Source organism: Orbilia oligospora (assembly GCF_000225545.1).
Source record: "Orbilia oligospora ATCC 24927 unplaced genomic scaffold scaffold00076, whole genome shotgun sequence".
In the NCBI taxonomy this organism is placed as follows: domain Eukaryota; kingdom Fungi; phylum Ascomycota; class Orbiliomycetes; order Orbiliales; family Orbiliaceae; genus Orbilia; species Orbilia oligospora.
The window spans coordinates 2,081,583-2,102,139 of NW_011645633.1; the positions used below are offsets into that span (position 1 = coordinate 2,081,583).

General features: G+C 45.2%; 8 protein-coding genes across 8 annotated transcripts; 4 read left to right on the forward strand and 4 right to left on the reverse strand.

Annotated features, from left to right (window-relative positions):
• Positions 1-247: 247 nt before the first annotated feature.
• Positions 248-2,530, forward strand: AOL_s00076g609 (uncharacterized protein; the record flags this gene model as incomplete). The annotated part of the gene is made up of 5 exons (XM_011123161.1): positions 248-346; positions 420-633; positions 724-806; positions 897-1,026; positions 1,098-2,530. 5 exons carry the CDS (start codon positions 248-250, stop codon positions 2,528-2,530), a joined length of 1,959 nt encoding a protein of 652 aa, XP_011121463.1.
• Positions 2,531-2,868: 338 nt separating this feature from the next.
• On the reverse strand, positions 2,869-3,831 carry AOL_s00076g610 (uncharacterized protein; the record flags this gene model as incomplete). Its single annotated transcript, XM_011123162.1, has 1 exon — positions 2,869-3,831. The coding sequence occupies one exon, from the start codon at positions 3,829-3,831 to the stop codon at positions 2,869-2,871; it is 963 nt and encodes a 320-aa protein (XP_011121464.1).
• A 594-nt stretch (positions 3,832-4,425) lies between these two features.
• Positions 4,426-5,160, reverse strand: AOL_s00076g611 (uncharacterized protein; the record flags this gene model as incomplete). The annotated part of the gene is made up of 1 exon (XM_011123163.1): positions 4,426-5,160. One exon carries the CDS (start codon positions 5,158-5,160, stop codon positions 4,426-4,428), a length of 735 nt encoding a protein of 244 aa, XP_011121465.1.
• Positions 5,161-8,332: 3,172 nt separating this feature from the next.
• AOL_s00076g612 (uncharacterized protein) lies at positions 8,333-9,730 on the forward strand (the record flags this gene model as incomplete). The annotated part of the gene is made up of 1 exon (XM_011123164.1): positions 8,333-9,730. One exon carries the CDS (start codon positions 8,333-8,335, stop codon positions 9,728-9,730), a length of 1,398 nt encoding a protein of 465 aa, XP_011121466.1.
• Positions 9,731-10,016: 286 nt separating this feature from the next.
• On the reverse strand, positions 10,017-11,608 carry AOL_s00076g613 (uncharacterized protein; the record flags this gene model as incomplete). Its single annotated transcript, XM_011123165.1, has 2 exons — positions 10,017-10,088; positions 10,166-11,608. 2 exons carry the CDS (start codon positions 11,606-11,608, stop codon positions 10,017-10,019), a joined length of 1,515 nt encoding a protein of 504 aa, XP_011121467.1.
• Positions 11,609-12,930: 1,322 nt separating this feature from the next.
• On the reverse strand, positions 12,931-14,452 carry AOL_s00076g614 (uncharacterized protein; the record flags this gene model as incomplete). The annotated part of the gene is made up of 2 exons (XM_011123166.1): positions 12,931-14,007; positions 14,087-14,452. 2 exons carry the CDS (start codon positions 14,450-14,452, stop codon positions 12,931-12,933), a joined length of 1,443 nt encoding a protein of 480 aa, XP_011121468.1.
• Positions 14,453-15,273: 821 nt separating this feature from the next.
• Positions 15,274-15,624, forward strand: AOL_s00076g615 (uncharacterized protein; the record flags this gene model as incomplete). Its single annotated transcript, XM_011123167.1, has 1 exon — positions 15,274-15,624. The coding sequence occupies one exon, from the start codon at positions 15,274-15,276 to the stop codon at positions 15,622-15,624; it is 351 nt and encodes a 116-aa protein (XP_011121469.1).
• A 2,371-nt stretch (positions 15,625-17,995) lies between these two features.
• On the forward strand, positions 17,996-20,393 carry AOL_s00076g616 (uncharacterized protein; the record flags this gene model as incomplete). Its single annotated transcript, XM_011123168.1, has 2 exons — positions 17,996-18,398; positions 18,469-20,393. 2 exons carry the CDS (start codon positions 17,996-17,998, stop codon positions 20,391-20,393), a joined length of 2,328 nt encoding a protein of 775 aa, XP_011121470.1.
• Positions 20,394-20,557: the final 164 nt, after the last annotated feature.

Here is a 20,557-nt window from a genome sequence, read left to right on the forward strand (position 1 = left end):
GTGGTTCCTTGGTGTTTTTGGATGTTTTGGAGGTTGAGTTCTGGTCTGGCAGTGAAGGAGACGGTTGGTTGGAGTGATCGATGATGTCGTCGGGTCTTGGCCCGGGGTTCTCTCGCTCTGAGCTCTGCGGTGTTACAACTTCAATGCAACCTGCAAACAACCATCCTGCAATCGTTCTATTCCTCACCTCACTTCACTCTACCTATTGAAGCAAGCTTTTATATTGTAGAGCTAAGCATCGCCAGCAATGGTTCGCGGCAGCCTCATTGGCCGGCATCTCCGCGTCAGGCAATTCAATGTTTGCGCCCAGTGTTCCTACCGACATGGCCTTGTCCGACGGTTAACAGTAAGTGGTGTCGTTCTTCACTTGGCCAATGGCACGACGAGCATAAAGCTAATACGGCGAGTGGGGTGATTAGACAGACGGCCGTAGTAGAGTATCCAATCTCTGGCTACCGATTCCGAAGATAAAGCCCAATCCCAAGGAAGAAGCGCAGGAAGATGTCCACGCACTGTTGCTCAAAGCTGGGTACATTCGAAATGCATACCCGGGTGTATTTCACATGCTGCCATTGGGCCTTCGAGTGCAGGATAAGATCGAGAAATTGATCGATAAGAATATGAGGGCTATTGGTACGATATCCAAATCCGATATTGGTAGATATTTATCTACTGTTAAGACGGAGAGATAGAAAACTAATATCGTGGGACGGTTTGAAAAAGGTGCTTCGAAAACTGCCCTACCTTCTATCTCCGCCCATTCGCTATGGCAGAAAACAGGAAGAGCCGACAAAATGGGTAAAGAGGTAATGCCATTTCCTTTCAGGATTTCCTTTTACGCCTACCTGTTGATGAGAACTAAAGACTCACGTTCTAGTAATTAATCCTGGTTACAGCTCTTCCAATTCAAAGATAGACATGGAACAAACTACCTGCTCGGTCCCACCCATGAGGAGGAGATCACATCCTTGGTCTCCTCGACAATTTCTTCTTACAAGCAATTGCCATTGCGTGTCTACCAAATAAGTATGATCGACCAGCCTCAATTAGTTAATCTTGTTAGACTGGGGAAATCTAACAAAATTTCTACCACTTAGCCCGGAAATACCGTGACGAACGTCGTCCTCGCGCTGGGTTACTCCGTGGCCGCGAGTTCGTCATGAAGGATTTATATACTTTCGACTACTCCTCCGAAGGTGCACTGAACACCTACACCGACGTCGTCGGTGCTTATCGATCAATCTTCAATGAACTCGGCCTTCCCTATCTCGTCGCAGAGGCGGATAGTGGTAATATGGGTGGAAATCTATCCCACGAATACCATTACGAGTGCAATACTGGGGAAGACACGGTCCTCAGTTGCTCTGGGAAAGAAGGAAAAGCCGAAGCGTGCGGGTATACTGCTAATATGGAGTGCGTGGAGTCCATACCGGTTCGCAAAGAGAATTGGGAAACCAAGAAGACGAAGGTTTGGTATGGGGTTAGTAAGGACAGGAAGGTTCTTGTGAAGGCCTACTACCCTGGTTTTGTCAGACAAGCCTCGGTCGAAGGTGGGGAAGGGGAATGGCATAGAAGGGAGGTTAATCCCAGGGTTATTCAGACTGTGCTTGGTGAGGAAGGCGGAGGTCTCGAGGCTGGAATGGAAGAAGCTAGTGCGTTGAACGCATGGGAAGACAGCTTTACATCATTCAACGATACTCTTGATACTACGACTGGACAGATAAAAGAAGGAGAATCATACAGCCGAATTATCAAGATCTATGACGGCCACATCCTCGACGGCGACGGCGGTTCAAAGTTCTCGACTTTCTCCGAACACGAAGAAGACTTCGGCGCTGAATCGCAAAGCATGATCAAGCAATTCTATTCCGACAAGAAGATTCCAACTGTTGTGAGGACTAATGTGAATGGCAAAGAAGGGGAAGATGATAAAACACCAATTTTCTTGTGTAAACCGATAACTGGGGATGCCTGCCCCAGGTGTGAGGATAGCAAAATGGTGGCGACAAAAACAACAGAGCTGGGCCATACTTTTTTCTTGGGAACGAGATATTCTGATCCCTTGAAGGCTTATGTCGGCACTGTGAACGAGGACGGCGTGCAAATCCAAGCCCGTTTACAGATGGGATGCTATGGTATCGGGGTTACTAGACTCATCGCTGCTATTGCTGAATTGTTGAGAGATGAGAAGGGACTGTGCTGGCCCAAGGTGGTTGCACCTTACAGTGTAGCCGTTGTTTACACGGGTAAGAAGGGTGGAGACGACATGAGTGGTACGGCTGAGGAAGTGTATGATTCGATTGTGCAAGGCAATCGTTGGCTGGAAGATGATGTTCTCTTGGACGATAGGGATGAATCAGTGGCCAGAAAGATGAAAGAGGCGGACATGATAGGATATAGCACCGTGGTGGTGATTGGAAACAAGTTTGAGGAAGACAAGCTGGTTGAAGTGCAAGAGAGAAGGACGGGGAGAAAACATATGGTTACGATGGATGAACTGTCCCAAAAGTTGGATGACATCCTTGACTAGACCCCGCGATACGGACGTTGATCAGACCGTACCTTCGCTCTCGTTCTACACTGTGTCTGTCGAGTTAAGTCTGTATATACACATCGAGTACTCTCAAAAATAAAATCCAAGAGCTATGATTCTATTAGCTTTTCTGTTTATTTTTTTGTTTTTTCCAGAGCCTGCAGTGCACAAATGACTGATTTGAGAAGAGTTGAAAGCAGATCCAAGAACGCCGGAACCCAGCCCATCCTATGTACAATCGTACGCGCCCTTAGCGTACTTAAATTTATTTCATGCCGCATTAAATTCGCATTTCCCGAATTCGCTGCTGAATCTGCTTCATGAGAAAGTGGTGTTTAGACTTCTGCATTCCCACCCTTCTGCTTGGCCGCTAAGGCCCATCTCCTCATCCCTTCTTCGTATGCAGTCCACATAACTGCACTACTTAAAGCCTTCCTCCCCATCCTCAAGCCCAGCCCATCAAAGAGTGCCATGAACCCTTCTTCACCAATGACTTTCCTTCCTGCAACCCACAGATTCGTATAAGTTTCCGGGAACAGTTGTATCCTCGTCTTCAGAGCATCGAACGGATTAGTCGCCGCGGTTGCCAATACACCAGCAGTAAGTCCCGACGACAAGTTTACCAAAGCCGCGGACTGTTCATGATCAACCACACCGACCCTTTCACCCGAACTGTATAACCTCCTGAATACACCCTTAGAAGCCTCGTAAAAACTAACGTATACACCAGCATACGGGCCATCTCTTATCGCCGTCGCTCCAAAGCCAGAGAAGAACCCTCGTACCCCTTCCTTTGCGAATATATCTCTGCAAGCATGAGGTATGGAATTGTAAGAATAGAACGTAGATTCGTAACGAACTTTGATGATAGTAATCGGCATCATGACGAATCCAGCAAAGACACGAGCTGCCGAACCAGTTAACAAGTTCGTAACAGTCGATGGTTTCGTAGATGTCGAGTTATGAACGGTTTTCCGAAAGATGTTGAGAGTAGCAAAGTAAAGTCCACTCCCGACCCCTGTGCGGATGGCAGAAGGTATCGAACCTCGCCATAGCGTCGATATGGGATTCGGACCGGAGAGGATTGCGCGAACTGTAGGGATTAATCTTGCATCATGCGACTGTTGGACCCGGGTTTTGAGTAAATCGGCAGGCTGCAAGACTATTGCAGAGACGATACCACCGGCAAGTCCCGACGAAAAATGTTTGAGGTTGTTGGTGAGAGTTAAAGTACTGGCGGCCGTTGAGGCAGCGGGGCCATTGGAACTGGCCTCGCGCATGGATGAAGAGGCCGGCATCTCCTTTAGTTTCGATTGGGCCGTAGCCGTGGGAGCCAACAGGCTTGCAGCAGCAGCAGTAGCAGCAGCAGGACCGGACGGGGTTCAGTTCAAGTTGGATATTCGAAGCTCGATGGGAGGTGCATCTTGAAGCCGGAGTTCTGAAGGCACTTTCAAAGACGGCAGGAGGCCAAGATGCAGGCCATCGAGGTTGAATTCTGAAGCCCGGTTTCTTCCGCCGAGTTAAAACCTTTATTTTATTTTATCTTATTTTTATTATATTTTATTTTATTTTTTCTGATATGCTTAGCTTAGCTTCGATGTCATTGCATCGGTTCGCATGCTCAAAGAAGGCATATTTTCCTGGATCTGTGGTATTTTGTAGTCACAACACAAAATCCTTTGAAAAAACAAGGTACGTATCTTCGGTCTGACTGGGATGACAAATCAATGCATTGCATTGCAGAGGAATGCTCAAAATTACCGGAGCACGTTACGACAGCATCGATTCACTGTCGCGCTCCTGCTGGTTATTATCCTTGCTCACGTGCTCCTGAGGTTTCGTTCATTCGTTCATGCATTACCCCATTGTATTAATTAATAGTAATTATTATTCTAGTCTCGGAGCCAGAGCCTGCCCCGCACCGTCAATAGGGACAAGTCATCGACTCCGTTCGGTAACAGCTCAAATTTGGAATCCGAGCATTCCTGGAGGCCTGGTATCTTATAAACATGATTTGCTAGAAGTCTGATCACCCCCCTCAACGTAACTTCTCTCAGTTTCTTCGGCGTATTATCTAGCATCCATCTGGTCATCGATATCCCCACGCTGAAATGTCTCCTTTCCCGCAAGACAATTAATTTGATGCCTGAAATTAAGGGTCGATAAAATTCAATCGCTTCCTTTGTAACATCATCCGGATCCCCTTGAGAAAATAGGTAGTCGTCTAGAATCGGATGCCTGGGCTCCCAGAGTTCCAACCCCCAAAGAACTTTATCCTCTTTCTCATAATGACTGTCGTCATAATCGTCCATCGATCTCTTAAATTGCACTGAAACAATTTCTTGATTGCGGTGTGTGATCTGAAGGATAGATGTATGGCGAAGAAATACTGATTTGAACATCTGATGTACTCGTGGATTGCTATCGGTGCTAAACCGCTTCGCTTTAGCGTGTGGTGTCAACAGGATCTGCCGCCAGAAAGTGCACACATCCATGCACACGACGTGGGTCTTCCATGAGAGGTGTGAGAAGATCTCGACGTATACGTCGTATGGAAGGTCTAGGATATGACAAGGAGTCCCGAATTTGCGGGTACTAAGGTTGGAAAGAGGAATGTTGCTCGCCATGATCTGATCAAACCGGTACCGAGGAACCGTTAACGTTAACCCTGCATGAATACGCACAATAGTGGAGAATGACTGGGAAACTAGACTTGGATTAAATAGATGATTCCCAAAGTACTAGCTATTAAGTCAAAAAGAAACCCAGCAAAATAATATGAATGATGAACGCGTAGCGCGCCTGGAGATGTCAAATATTATATTAATACAGGAGGACCCCGAATTAACCAAGAACAGCCATGCCTCGTTCTAATTCTAAATCCTTGTGGACTTTTTATAAATACGTAGCAAACGGTGCATGATGCATTACATATGGCTGGACTTTGTTGGCCGGCAACGCAACTTTGACGTAGAATACCACAGGTCGCTTCGAGGCCACCGGTGCGGTTACCACATATGCACACGGGCTACCACCGATCTAGGTCTTTCTGCGCTCGCATGATGCATAAAATCATGCGCGCCAGGTCACGGCTAGCGGGATCAATATATTCATTTGAACCTATCACAAACTTCCAATAAGAAACACAAATAAGGCATTTATTTATGCCAGCTACTTAGCTGCCGTCTTCCCCGGCTCGGCCCGGTCAAGGACCTTACAAAAACTTGATTGCTTTCCGTAATAATATATGTTCCACGCTATCGCTGGAATCAAGGCTGATACCATCGTCCCCCAGATCCCGAGAACCCAGTGGGTTGTAGCATTTTTTCCAAAGATAGCGCTAGCCCCCAAGAGAAATGATACGCTGCCAAAATACGATAGGAGTCGAGGGGCGTTCAAGGTGTTGTTGAGGACGAAGGTACTCAGGATTCCTGTGAGAATCCCTTGCAGGATGTAATATATAAATAGTAGGTAGTTTTCTAGATCAACAGCCTCTTTTCGTGTGCCGAGCCGTAGAGTAGCCCACGGGGCCGGTGCTGGCGCGAAGAATCCTAATTCGAGAGTAGTGTTAATGTCATTCTAATTGTAAGGCTTATTTAAATTAGTAATTAGATGATTGACATACCTAAGAAGTCTCTCATCTTATTAAATTTTTTAAAAAAATTTTGGTCCACAATGTATTATAATTAGACTAATAATGGAACTCCGTGATAGGTTAATGTCACCAATCTGGGATCTCGTTGAAAGATGAACGATACGTTCGCCGAAAACTCGAGTACTCGTGATTTGAGAATAATTCCGCCGTCATTTTTAAACTAATTTGGCCGGCTCGAGGGATTAGAGAAGGTTTTAAAACCATCTAGTATTGGAATCCACGCACACAGCGACCGATATCTATGCATGGTTTAACGTTTCACCAAACCTCAGATGTATAAACTTTAAAATAGCGCATTACATTATTTAGTTGGATAATAAAGAAACCTTCTAAGAGTGTACGTATTCCGCCTAAAAGTTATGGATTTTGGCTAGGCCTAGAGGGTTTGTTGCATGCATGCATGTTAATTGAGTGCATGGAACCGATAAAAACATTCACGACGGAACGAAATTCTGAAATAACTATTGAATTTCCGATGTATAGATTATATGTAAGTACACATAAAAAGGACTGAAAGGTGGGCCATGGGACGTAGGTCATTTCTTGGAAAAGGTACCCCGATGACAAATATATGTAAGGCAGGGGACACGTGGTAGAAAGGTATGGCATAGATAATCAATTTCGATCGATCGATCGATATCCGCATAAGATTCCCATCTGCATGGTGCGCTCTTCGATTGATATCAGCCTTCTAAAGCCCTTTAGTTTCTAGCGAGGGTTGCACTACATTGAGGAGGGTTCCGAAGCAAACATAATTTCAAACACAATATTTCGGGTGTATTTCTCCGGGATAGAATATTTTAATCAACTGATATCATGATTCTTTTAATTTTATTCATCTATTTATTTATCTTTCTTTTGGATTTATTCTGCAGTTAAATAGCTTATCAGGAAAATAATATTACCGTGTTCTAATCATCTGCGGGCTCAAGGTTTTCAAGGCCGAGCTCGAGCTCGATATGCAACCTTGATCGAGCCAAATCAATCTTAACCACTTAAGTACTACTTAAGACATACGAATCATTAATCAGTCATCACACAAATACTCCACAACTGTGCAGAATATAACGATTAATGATAATATAAATATTAGATCATATCATATGAATATCGAACCGTTATTAGATTGTATGATAGAAATGGGATAGAATCTGAGCTATGATGATACACAGATAACTGATTACGGTGCAGTATGCGGGAGCAAACATGGGCTTCGGTTATGTCGGGTCATGTCAGCCTCACCCACCAGTCCCACAATCTGCACCAAAACAATTTACCTTGGCCATGAGCCAAGCTAGACCCAGATCGGCTGGCCCGTTGGATGTAGACTTAGGCGTGGAACCTGCAGCGCTGCAGCTAGCTGGCGTTAATGTTGGGCGCCGTGCTATTCACGGAATTTAGCTAGATCTTTATAATCGATTCCTTTTTCAAGAAACTTAGAAATCTGTGAAAGAAAGCTAATTTGAAGTCATCTAGGCGTCTATGATCTTTTAGGTTAGAAAACCCCTTGCTATTCGATTGGAATGGTACTACAGATCTTTAGAGATCCAGGCCAGGGGAAGTTGATACTTACTTAAGTGGTCTGTGCCCCCCCCGAATAGTTCTGAGCATCTACAGATATCTAATCAATAATACTCTTTGCGAATTCGATTAATTTGCAACCGACTCTTATGGAATTCAGAATTTTCGTAGTGACGAACTGCGCGCTTGTCCTACTTTTCTGTATCCTTTTTTTCATAAACAAAACCCGGCATGAATGGCAGAGAATTAGAGCTACTCGGTTGGTGTGGCGGAATACTTATCCATCCGTGGAGGAGCTTCATGCTCTCTTCGACCGTGGTGATATTATGCTTGCATCCGTCTTCATAGCTTCCAACCTCCAACTCTCCCATCCCGAATTGTCGAAATTTCTCTACGCTCATAGCAGCTATTACACGGATCCTTGGCGCCGGATTATTCGTACCATGACTTTTATGTTCATCATGATAAGATCGAACAGTAAGGAAAGAAAACAAGTTATACAATGGCTGCAGAAACTACATCGTGGAATCCCATTTTTTAATTTCGAGAACAATGTTCTTGTGTTTTCAACTTTTGCATATGGACTAGCGAAGAGCCACCAATTTTTAGGGTCTGCCACGCCGATGGAAGTCGAAGGCATTGTCAAGAGCGTCATGAGTATGGCGGACAAACTAGACCCTAAGGATCTTGGACGAAAGGTGCCGAACACGATGGCAGAAATTGAGGAGTACTTACGACAGCAGCTTCCATTTGACACTGAAAAGCTCAAGGGCGTTAAAGAAAAAGACAACGAGTTAACAAAGATGCGGCTTGGATTGCAAAAACAAGGCATTACAAGAGTTCTGAGGAGCCCTCGAACTTCAATTACACTTTTACTACTTACGAAATTCGTCCAACGGCTGTCAGACAACGTGTTAATGGAGACATGTCGTCACGGAATTTTCGAATCTTCGTTCTGGTGGTGTATAAAAAAAGTTCAATGTTTTCTTTCATATTTCCACTATAGCATGTGCCCACATATACTCGCTTTCGATGGAACTTTGGACCTTATCGTCTCCGGGAATCCGCGCATGGCCAATGTCCCTCTTGACCTTTATCGCGAGATATTTGGCAGTAAAGGCACCCCGCCAATCAGTCTCCCGGGAGGATCGCTTCGTCAGTTCTCAGACATGGAGGCTCACCTACCCCGAATGGCTATCGACCAACGACCTATGCCCATAATACCCAGTTTCAGCGAGGAGTTAAAAGAACTTATTAAATGCTCTTACTACCGTGGAAAGCTTTCGTCCAGTCCTGGGCACCCACCACGACATCTCGGCGTAATCATGGATGGGAATCGGCGATATTCTCAAGGAAGGGGACTAGGGAGCGTATTAGCTGGTCATCAAGTCGGTGCCCATAAGTTGCTTCAGGTTATGTCTTGGGCTTTTAGTTCCGGAGTTCGCAATTTGACAGTTTGGGCATTGTCTGATGACAATCTGAAACGAGGACCCCAAGAGCTTAATCCGTTGTTTTCAATGATGGCTGATTATATCCATGAGATGATGATGGGAGACGCCCCGTTCTCTGTTCCGGATGTTCGATTCAGGGTCGTTGGTGATAGATCTATCCTTCCCGACTACTTGAATGATATGATAATTAAGGCAGAAACTTCTACCACCGAAAATTCAAAATTCAACTTCCAAATAGCAATAGGATATGGAGGACGCTCTGAAGTTACAAGAGCTACAAGGATGGCAGTGGGCCAAATGGTGAAAGAAGGACTTTCACTAGAGGATGCTGTTGAAAAGGTCGGGGAAGCGGACATATCTCGTCAAACATATTCCGCACAGCTGGGGTTACCACATATCGATGCAATTCTAAGAACAAGTGGTGAGAATAGATTGAGTGGATTCGCACTATGGGAATCACATCATGCTGAATTTGCTATTGTGGAGGAGAATTGGCCTGCTCTGAGGCAGTCGACGTTTTTGAAGAGCTTGCTCGACCTATCGAAGCGGAATCGACGTTTTGGTGCATAGTCCATATAATATTAATATTACTTAATGCTTTTGGTTCTGCCTTCTATCTCGACCGCTTAATTATATTTTACTAGTGTCAGGACTCAGCATTACTATGCATAGCTATAAAGATTTTAAATTTTCTGATAGAATAGAACTCCCACAACAGCCTTTAGATTCAATTCTCTGCGCACATGCCTGACAATTGGTCTCAGACTTCTCGTTCAATATTATCTAAGTTTATAAGCAAAATTTTATGTACTGGTATCTCTTTTTACATACAAAATTTAAGGCTTGGTGGCCCACTCTACAAGCATTGAAAGTAGTAAGGATTAAGAGAAGAGCAGGCGGTGGCTGGAGCTACACAGTTGGTTGGCCCCTATGTGGTAGGTCGAAGTCAGCAAAATAATTCGAAAGTTTCAGGACTATCTCAGATTAATGTATCAGTTTACTTACAGTCCAACCAGAACCACCACATTGGCCGTAAATACTCTGTCCGGATCCTGTCGGCGCAGCAGTAGTAGTAGGAGGCTTCGTTGTCGTTATGGCTGTGGTTTGAGGAGTCGTGGCAGCTGGTGTAGTAGCTTTGGTAGTCGTGGTCGTTGACTTGGTAGTAACAGCAGTAGTAGAACCAGGAGTTGAGCCACCCGATATCAGGGAGTTAGCCCAGTCCTCGATGTTCTTATAGCCGTTTCCATCTTTATCCTGCATGGAATCTGCCTTGTTCGGGTCAGTGCCCATGCGGATTTCAGCATCATCCGGAATACCGTCACCGTCGGTGTCAACCCATCTAGTACCGCCGTTCAGCGCAGAAGGGTTATAATTCATAGGAGAGGCCTTTTCGTCGCTGATGAGCTGACCGCTCTTTCCCCAAGATTGAACTTCTTGCACGAGTCTCTTATCGATGGCATCTCGGGCTTTGGAACATCCCGCATTTGCAAGGACATGGTTGAGAGCATTGGGCGCACTCATAAGGTTGGCCGGGCTAGGATAGTTGAATTTTGTGCCGACAATGACCATGCCGCCATAGTTGGAGGATGCAGGTCCGAGAATTGTACCATCAAGGGCACCGTTCTTATTCGAGTCATAATAATTGTCTTGTACGTATCCCTGGAAATTCGCATTGCCTCGAGTAAATGCAGTAACAGAAGTGTCTGGCCCACTAATGAAGTAGTTATTGATGATATTGCATCGAGACTGCCCGTCAGAGTCTCCAGCAATATAACCACCACCACCTCCCCAATTGTAGATAACGTTATTTGTGAAATCATTAACACCCTTCACCTTTGGGTTACGAGTCTTGTTGTCGATATATAGGTTGCGGAAAAGGGAGACTCCCCCGTCGGTCTGCATCAAGCCTCCGCAAGAGTGAGTTTCCAACCCTTGCGCTATGATCGAGTCTTGAATGGTGATGTTATTGACATCTCCACTGATAGAGAATGTTTCATCACGGCCCCAGGAAACACTAACATGATCAAAAATCATCGTGTCACCGTCCGCGATGGTAATAGCGTCCTTGCCAGAATCGCCTGGTTTGCCCATACGGATACGAATATACCGAACAATTGAGTTATGAGCATTCGAGAAGGACCAGCCATTGCCGTATGTAGCAATACCATCTCCTGGTGCTGTTTGTCCAAGAATTGTCACGCGGGCAGAGACAACTATTCTTGAATCGATGTTGATTGTACCGCCAATTGCGAAACTAACAATGCGGTCTGGCTTTGAGACAGCATCGCGTAGAGATCCAGCTCCAGAGTCGTTGAGATTGGTGACGAGATAATGGGTACCAGCACGCCCACCGGTGGCTTCTTTACCGAAACCTTCTGCTCCGGGGAAGGCTGGTATGGCCATAGCGGTTCCAGTCAATGCCGCGAGGGCTATTGCTACCTTTTTCATTTCGTTGATATTTTGGTCGAATGAATTGGGAAAGTAGTGGGAAAGAAAGTTTAAATTGAATGGGCTATATGAATAGCTATTCGATATCGATTTTAGATTTTGACAAAAGAATCGATGAAATCCGTGACCAGAGTTCAGAAATATTTAAAACCCGTTTTCTTATATACAAAATGCCAAAGTTAAAACTCACAGCGCTCCGCCTCCCTCATTGTTACCAAGGATCCAATATCGCTGTTGTTGTTTCGAGCTTCAGGAATAGGCTTCGCATTGAAGCATATAAATTGGCCCGCGGCGTTACTATTCGTGGAATTATGGTGATTCCTTGGGAACCACGGACCGTGGGGTCCATCACTTTACAGCTAAGGGAGACGAGCTTTCAGGGGTCGTTTTCTGGGGTTCTCGTCTGGATTTCCATGGGTTTAGCCTGAAGGACCACGGTATAGAATTTTGAGTTTCGAACCGACTGTTCCGTCGACAAGGGCTGGTTCTGCATTAAAGAAGTCCAAAATCCTTGCCATTATCATTCGTAAAATATCAATCGATCCGTGGTTTGCAAAGGCGTATATGCATGTTGGAATTTAACTACTTTTTATAGTTGGGTTCGAATGGCATATTCGGCAGCACAATTAAAAAGCCTTTTTCACCCGCGGGATGTGATCTCGACCTTACAAGCTTGAGATTTTCTAATCTTGGAATTGAACCATAAAATAGCTACTATAGGATAATAAAATGGCTTTGATATGAAGGCGGCATAATTCGGAATTCCTTCGCTATGTGCCGCATACAAATCGGACATTTAATTGGATGATGTTATACCTCTCTACCCCCAACTACAACCGTGGACATAATATTCATTCACATAGCAAAGTCAAGAGCTTCCAATATCCCTTGAAAAAAGGTATTCCGGGAGAGCACCGGGATCGTAGCACCGATATGTTACCACACCGGGACCAGTATCCACGTTCCGAGAAGATCCGCCTCGTCTCTGGCTATCGAAATTTCTCGACAAGTTTAGTCAGTGTGCTACACAATTGGCGGCTTCGAGGCCATACAACGCAAAACAAAATCCAACAAATTTTCCAATGTTACACAAGTAAATGGAAAACGGTTGATCTCAAGGATTTAGTGTTACTCAGCTGACGAAGACTCTCTAAAGGATATATTTGTGTTATACATATAGAAATTAATAACCAGCATGTAAACTAGCGTTCTGCTTGTTCCTCCAATATCCGGTAACAGGCCATTTTATCGGTTTCCACACAGTTGATGGGTGGGCTTCTGAATTATATTTTATGCTTTGGCTAGACATTAGAAGGTAAAGGTCAGTCAAAAATTGAGGCAAAGATCGCACCGGTCGCAAAGGCGCTAAACAGGCCAGAGCTAGAGCTAGAATCTGAGCTAGACCCACCGTCAGATTTGTGATATTTCGCTGGTACGAACGGCATTTTTGCGATGACAGCCTGTCGAGGCTTTCCTCTGACTTCAACCACAACCTCTGTCCCAACCTTTTTATACTTTTCCTCCACATAACCCATAGCAATGTTCTTTCCTAGGGTCGGACTTGGGCAACCACTAGTGATAACTCCAATCTTTTCGCCATCCGCAGTCTTGATTATAGCGCCCTCTCTCGCGGGGGCTCCGTTGACAATAAGGCCAATCCTCCTCTTTGAAGGGCCTTCCTTAATTTGCTTTAGGATCGTGCTTGCGCCGGGGAAACTGGCATCTTTCCTTCGGCTCTTCGCTATGAGCCAGGTAAGATTTCCCTCAACGGGTGTTGTGTTTTCATCGATGTCATGGCCATAAAGACACATTCCGGCTTCCAACCGTAGAGAATCTCTTGCACCCAAGCCAGCAAGCTTAGTTACACAATCCTCAGCGTCAAGCATTGCTTCAACCACTAGTTCGGTTTGCTCGGCAGGTATAGAGATTTCGAATCCATCCTCTCCGGTATACCCTCCACGAGCGATGTGTATAGGTACATCCTCTCCATCGACAGTAATTGTAGCGAATTTAGATTGTCCAAAGAACAATGTGGAATCCAAGGCCTCATCTTCTGGTTTCAAGAGGCTTTGGAGAACTTTTGATGCCTCTGGTCCCTGTAATGCAACTAAGCCACGGGCCAAGACATCGTGACGAACTTGTTCTCCTTCTCCAGCTTGTGCATTCCATTCCTTTAGCTTCTCTGAGAGGAAGGCAAGATCCTTGTCGCGGCATCCAGCGTTGGTGACAACATAGAACGCATTCTCATCATGCTTTGTGATAATAGTATCATCAACGATACCGCCGGTGGGCAGTAATAGCACCGAGAGGGTAGATGAAAACGGTTCTAGCGACTTAAGATCTGATGGGGTTATAGACTCGAGGAAAGCAGCTGCCGTCGGGCCTGTGAATTGGTGTTGCTATTGAAAGAACCGCACATTTAGTATCTGTAAATTTAGAAACCTTTACTAGCTCAATTGGCCTAATAGTGATACATACCACCATGTGTGATACGTCAAATAACCCACAAGCCTCTCGGACATATCTATGGCTCTCACCGATCCCTTGGTCGGCGTACTGGACCGGCATCGCGTGACCACCGAACTCAACCATTTTACCGTCATATCGGACATGAAGATCGTACAATGGGGTCTTCAGCAGCGGTGCAGAGTTGCTGGACGAATATCTTGCATGTCGCACCGGGATAGACCGGACACATGAAACCTGCCTCGGGATGCTTCGAGATGGAAGTGGGGCAGCCGGTTTGTAAGGTCGTGGAACGGTAGAAATGGCTCGCTGCTGCAAGAAGCAGACTCGTGAGAGGTCGACGACCTTACGATTGCGATTGAGGGCCCTGGACGCCATTTGGATGGTTTTGCGGAAGGAATGGTGTTTGGAAGAAATTTTGTTGGAGGATACAATGATGTTAAAAGCACTTCGGCGGGGTCTTCCCGGTGGTACAATCATCCCGGGCGGCATTCGGCCATCCAAATTCGGTAATCCCGGGGCTTTGGGAGATCTTCAATATGCAACATCACAACACGAGGTGTTGCAAACTTTCACGATAGTTAGCTCATTTGGACATAAGCGTCTAGAATGCACTAGCACAGGTCCAAAAGTCTGGGTGATGTTCAGAATTATCATTCGAAAATTGTATAGTTGTTTAAACATTATGAAATAATCTGATCCATTTAGTTAGTCTAGTTGCAAGTCTGGTGCTGAGCACACCGAAACGTCTGATCTATCCTGCGATTACTACCTAACATTCATGACCAACTTACCTAGAAGTCACTGCGCATGCGGTTCAAAAAATTGGTGTCTCTAACATCTAGAGCTCTCAACATATTGTCAGTTTGAAACTCGTTGAACAGGTGTACTAGTATATTTTCGATGAATGCCTAGCAGATACTGAAGCTATAGTTGATACCAAGTCTCTGCCATGGCTAATCTTGTCCTCCCATGAGCTTAGTAAGTGTTGTATATCAGCCTTTCAACTTGCGTCTATGTCCATCATCTATCTCAATAAGCCTTCCTCACCTCAAGCGTCTATTTTCGAGGCTAGTCATTCGCATCTCACACCAGCAACTGCTTCACGACGCTATCCGCTAGTTCTTGGCACCTAAAATATTATGAAGCCAATTCCATCTTCCCTTCAACGGCGCCTAAACCCAAGGGGCTGCAAAAAAATGCACAGAAACTGTAGCACCTACACCACCTGCAAATTTTCAGGTTTAAAACGAAAGAGAGAAGTTTCGGAAAACAATGAGCAAAGGCCAACGAAACGATCAATCTTTGACTGGCAAAGAGGAGCGACGAGACGTACAGAAATACGCTCTGCCACCTACATCACTCACAAGTTGATAGGCTCTAAAAGGATGAGAGATACCACCCAAGCATCCGAAGATAGTGGACAAGCGACAGTAGAAGAAACCACTTCCAATTCATCTACTCCGACTGAACAATACAAAGAGCTGTGCACTAGCAAGGAATTGGAGGAAAGGTGTGTTTCCAATGAATACAAGATCATAGTGCCGTGAATCTAGTCTCGCACCACCGCATGGACCATATACAACAAGAGGAATCGGGCTAACCCACAACTCGAACGATCCATAGCTGTCATTGCAAATACTACTGCTGGTGTCAGAATCAACAACCTGATGAAGACCTACCCGCCATCGAAATGGCCCCCGACACCGTCGCCCTCGCCGTCGTTATCGATGATTCGCTTCCATGGTTCCCTATCGGTTATCGCTGGCGTTTATCTCTTTTCTTCCTCATCCTGCTTGCTTTCTACTTTTATCTCAATATGTGAAAGGGATACGAGGATAACTTTTAGAAACTGGATATAGAGCCGCGGCACCGTACATTAGATGTATGGATATCTGTCGGCGGCCCAGAACATTCCACGCCCTATAAAATCTCTACGCTGTTTATCATGATAGAAAAATCCCGGGAATGAATAGCTTTGAAATATTCGCAGCTAGTTATTCTTTAATTCTTGTCAATATATCTAGATCGTTTGATATTCCCATGCGTTCTTCCCGTTGCTAGTAATCTTGGGTGTTGTTTCTTGCAATCTTTGTAGAAATTATCCGAAATCTTCCCTTATGACACTCGTATATACGGATCACTATTAGCTCTTTATATCGAGCTAAAGTTTTTTTTTTTTGGAATACAATTGGGGAACTATACAGATATCAAATTGTACAGTTAGAATGTTTGCAATCACCCTGCCAAGCTACGCCGCAGCCGTGGCCGCGTGGGCGCTGATACATGTCTAGGGCTCTCACCTAGCACCGTTTTCTCGGAACTTACCTTAAACATTCCAGAAAATTTTTTCCGAAGGAAACAGAACATCCTCATTTCTACTATCTACTTGAGCCTTCAATGGTCCTTCCTTGACGTTCTAGGCCGTCATTGCTTTTGAATTCAATCTTTTAATTTATCTACAGTTTATAGCCCGCGCGACCGGTTTGAACACAGGCCTCTTTTCTTCTAGCCCGCCTTTGTGTTTAATCCCTTGGTAGCCTCTCATGTTTAAATGATAGACTTAGGCTATCAGCACTCAACTACTTAGCTCAGGCTGGGAGCCGCAGACGGTTTTGTATCCGAGAACAGCTTGAGCTCAGGCGCTCCCTCAGAAACCCTAGGAGCTGACTAAACTCAGCCGCATCTAGTTTTCAAAGTCTACTGCTACATGTTACATAGTCTTTAATTTAAGTAGATATTGAACGGTTCGGTACCCGAAAATTAGTGGGTACCTGCGTCACCGATTTGCAAGTTAGTAGAGTTAAGGAAGTTAAACAAACTGACTAACCATGACACCGGCATCTTCCTAAGCTTCCTCTCGAAGGTGAAAGTGTAGCTCAAAACTGAAATATATGGGGTACGATTATAGACTCAGAAACATAAAATTTATGATTTAACTGCGCAGCGCAGACTTATTGGGCTGATCTATATCAAAATTCGAAGGCATCGAATATTCTTGAGCCAGAAAGTCTCAGTGTGCTAAAGGGACTTTCCCTTTCAGTCTGTGTCGCAAGTGAAAGGCGACAGAACCCGGCAAGCTACAATGTATACCAAACACCACACCTTCCTGTTCCTTTCGAGAACCGAGCTAACTTAACAGCGCTCTGGTTCCTGTCCCACTTGCTCAGACTCGCCTACCACCCCGGCTGCTTCGTAGCTACTAGGCCCATCTTCTCGACCCCGTGAAACCCCTAGCAAAGTAGTTGTTTAACTTCATCAACTCATTCGTACTGCGACAATTGACAGCCTCAACTTTTTGCGCACGCGACTCCCAAAAGCTAACATGAGAACGGTTATCTGGGAACAGGGGCGCCTTCAACTAACTGCTAACGGAAGAAAGAAATTGGTGAAGGTGTAATGCCACCGTCTGAACTCTTCGACTAAAATCCTAACTAGCTCCTGTTCGCGAATTTGGAGAATTAGTCGGGATTCTGATAGCACCACAATGAAGCGAATGCAGCCGACCTCCTTAGGTAAAAGAGCTGGAAATTATATCTCGGGAAGTTACAACTGATTGAACCAGTCAAGGATAATGACTGAGACTCACTTCAAATCCTTGACCGTACTTACATGGATTACTAGTATACAGTGCGCACAGTGCGCCTCAGGTCGCAACTACCTGGACCCTAGATATCTGCCTTTGCGATATTGGCAGGGACGATCGGGTTATCAAACTGCCTGTGGGGATCTTATAAAATATAATCCACAGCCTTCCCCATGTATCCAATATTTTGAGATTATCGTCAATCGTTATTAATCACATTCTTTTCTTTATCTTCAATCATTACAGCTTGGCCGCGGGCGACTAGCCTGTCTCCACTCCTTATATTGCATACTTCCTTCTCATAACTTCAAATTCAAATATCTATCTCCAACTATATGAATATGATGATATATTCAACCTTCTTTTCTGTTATTTTATCGGTTGGCTTATTAGGATCGCAGGCAACTGCGAAACCCATTATAGATTTTGATGGGATTGCTCCCGCTACCCCCCTACGGGACGACGCCTTCGTGAACACGATTTTAAGGCGTGGCATAGACTTGTCTAGCCTAGATGATATCCCAGCGGCGCAACCAATTCGCGAGGATGGGCTCCGCCGCCGTGATATTATGAGCGCTAAACAAAAGAGGTCCATCTCTGAGGCTATGGATAGGGCGATAGAAATGAAGCCTATCCGTGAGGATGACTTAACTCCCCAGCACCTACTCAAGAGAGAGGATCCACTATCGAGACTGGATCTCCGAGAAGATGTTATAATGATGTACGGAGGGGCCGCTGGTAGGTAGAATTAGAATATACCCTTTCTATCAGATCTTTATGTATGACTAATTCTTTAATTGTCCAATAGTTCAACAGCAGATGTATCTTGCAAACGTGACCCTCCATGCTCCCGACCCAGAGCATCCACTTATCATGATGGAAAAGTTTGACGGACTTACTACAAGCTTGGAATGTACTTCCAGGTCACAGATGAAGATCAAATTCAAGTCAAAACCAGCTATGGATCACGCTGTCGCCGCTTGGAAGTGGGTCAACTCCGAGGAAGCCGATTACTTCTACTTAATCGCCAACCACCCCACCTGTTGCCCATCAAGCCAAAGGGCCCCATACAAAGTTACGGAGGTCAAAATTGACGAGAAGGGGCTCGAGACCACGCTTACTGTTGGGAAAACACTTTGGACTGAAGTTGCTGGCAATTTCGATCTCACCCTTGGTAGATACGATATCCCAAGCCGAGCAAGACGACACTTCGAGCCAGCGGCTCTCACCAAAAGATTCTTTGGGCTCGACAGCCTCGCTGTCAAGCTTATCAGTTTCCTCGGTGTGGCACCAGACATATCAGCCCTCAAGTCAATTTTCGTGAACCTTGCGACGGCTCAAAAAAGAGTAGAGTTATTCCGTGACCGGTTCCACGAAGACCCATACCTTCAGGTCAACTGTATCGATTGTGGTTCTCATGGTGGTGTTGAACTCGGTGTCCGAGCAAAGGCTGAGGGTGGAAAAGTCAAAAATCTCGGCCTTTTCTTGCAACCAAAGGGGCTCGCGGCAAAATTTGAACTCGAAGTTAAGGCCCAGGCTACTATGGCAAACCCGATATCTGTCACCAAGTCTATCCTCCCAGATACAACTATTCCGGGATTCTCTATTCCATTCCTGTTTACTTTCGGTCCTTCCATTCAATTTAATGCTGGATTTGACCTCAAACTCGATGCTATCGCCAACTTCACTATTGGTGTTGAAGCCGTAATGCCAGATTCTGCTATGATAGTTCTGGATGTAGTAGCAAAGAAGAGCGGCGTAAGCGGCTTGCAAGGAGCTAGAATCTCTCCCATATTCCGCGTCAACGACCTTGAGGCCAAGGGCGAGGCCGGTGCTTATATTGGCCCATCGATTGCTTTCGGCGCGAAGATTCTTAACACCTTCAAATACGAGGGTGCCCTTCAACTCAACATGCCTTATGTCGGTGCGGAACTACACGCCGGATACAAAAAAGATGGCTTTTGCCCAAAAGCCAATACTACGGAAAAACAGAAAATTACCACGGGCGTAAAGGGAAAGCTGAATGCTAACATAGAGCTTTGGTTTAAGCTGGGTTCTCAGGGTGGATTGATCCCGGTACCGAACTGGGCCCCAACGCTCGAAAGAAAGATTTGGGGTCAAGAACATCCGTTCGAAGAGTTCTGTGTCCCATATGCAATCCCTGGGCTTCAAAATGGTGCTAAGCCTCCACCGCCATCTAAAACTTTGGAACTTACCGGCGATATAACCAAGTTCAAGACTCGAACTTTCTCTGCCGAAACCACAGCACCATTAGCCCAAGTCTCCGTAATTCAAGGACCCTCAGACCCACAAATCGTAACAACATCCGCATCTTCTGCATCTTCCGTCATCACATCTATGGCTATTCCAAATTCCGAATCTTCAGACAGTACAACAACGGGAACTATAGAACCTATTGTGGAAACAAAGACTTCATCTATTGTAGAGTTGGAAACCTCAACGCTTTTAGAGTTAGAGATTCCAACGACACCCCCTACCGCGGCTCCCGCTTCGTCCCCCACAGACGAAATTGAGCTCGACGATGAAATCACACCCACCCCAGATGATAACAAGGATAATTCCAACAATGGGGCCTTCGATCCAAAGGATGATGATATCCCATTTATAGATGAAGATGAAGAAGAAAGGGGGCAGGACCCTGAGACACAGCCTACAGTTCAGATTGAGGACGACAAGCCTGAAACTGTTGACCCGGGCACTATATCATTGTGACGCGCTCACATTTGTAAATCTATTACCTCTGTAAATAATGACTTTCCTTTATTTCGTACCAAGTATATATAAATTTGATACCCATAGCCTACTTCTTCATATTCTTAACCTTCATAATATTATATTCTTCAAAAGCTTTCTCATGTGAACATGTATCTGCATAT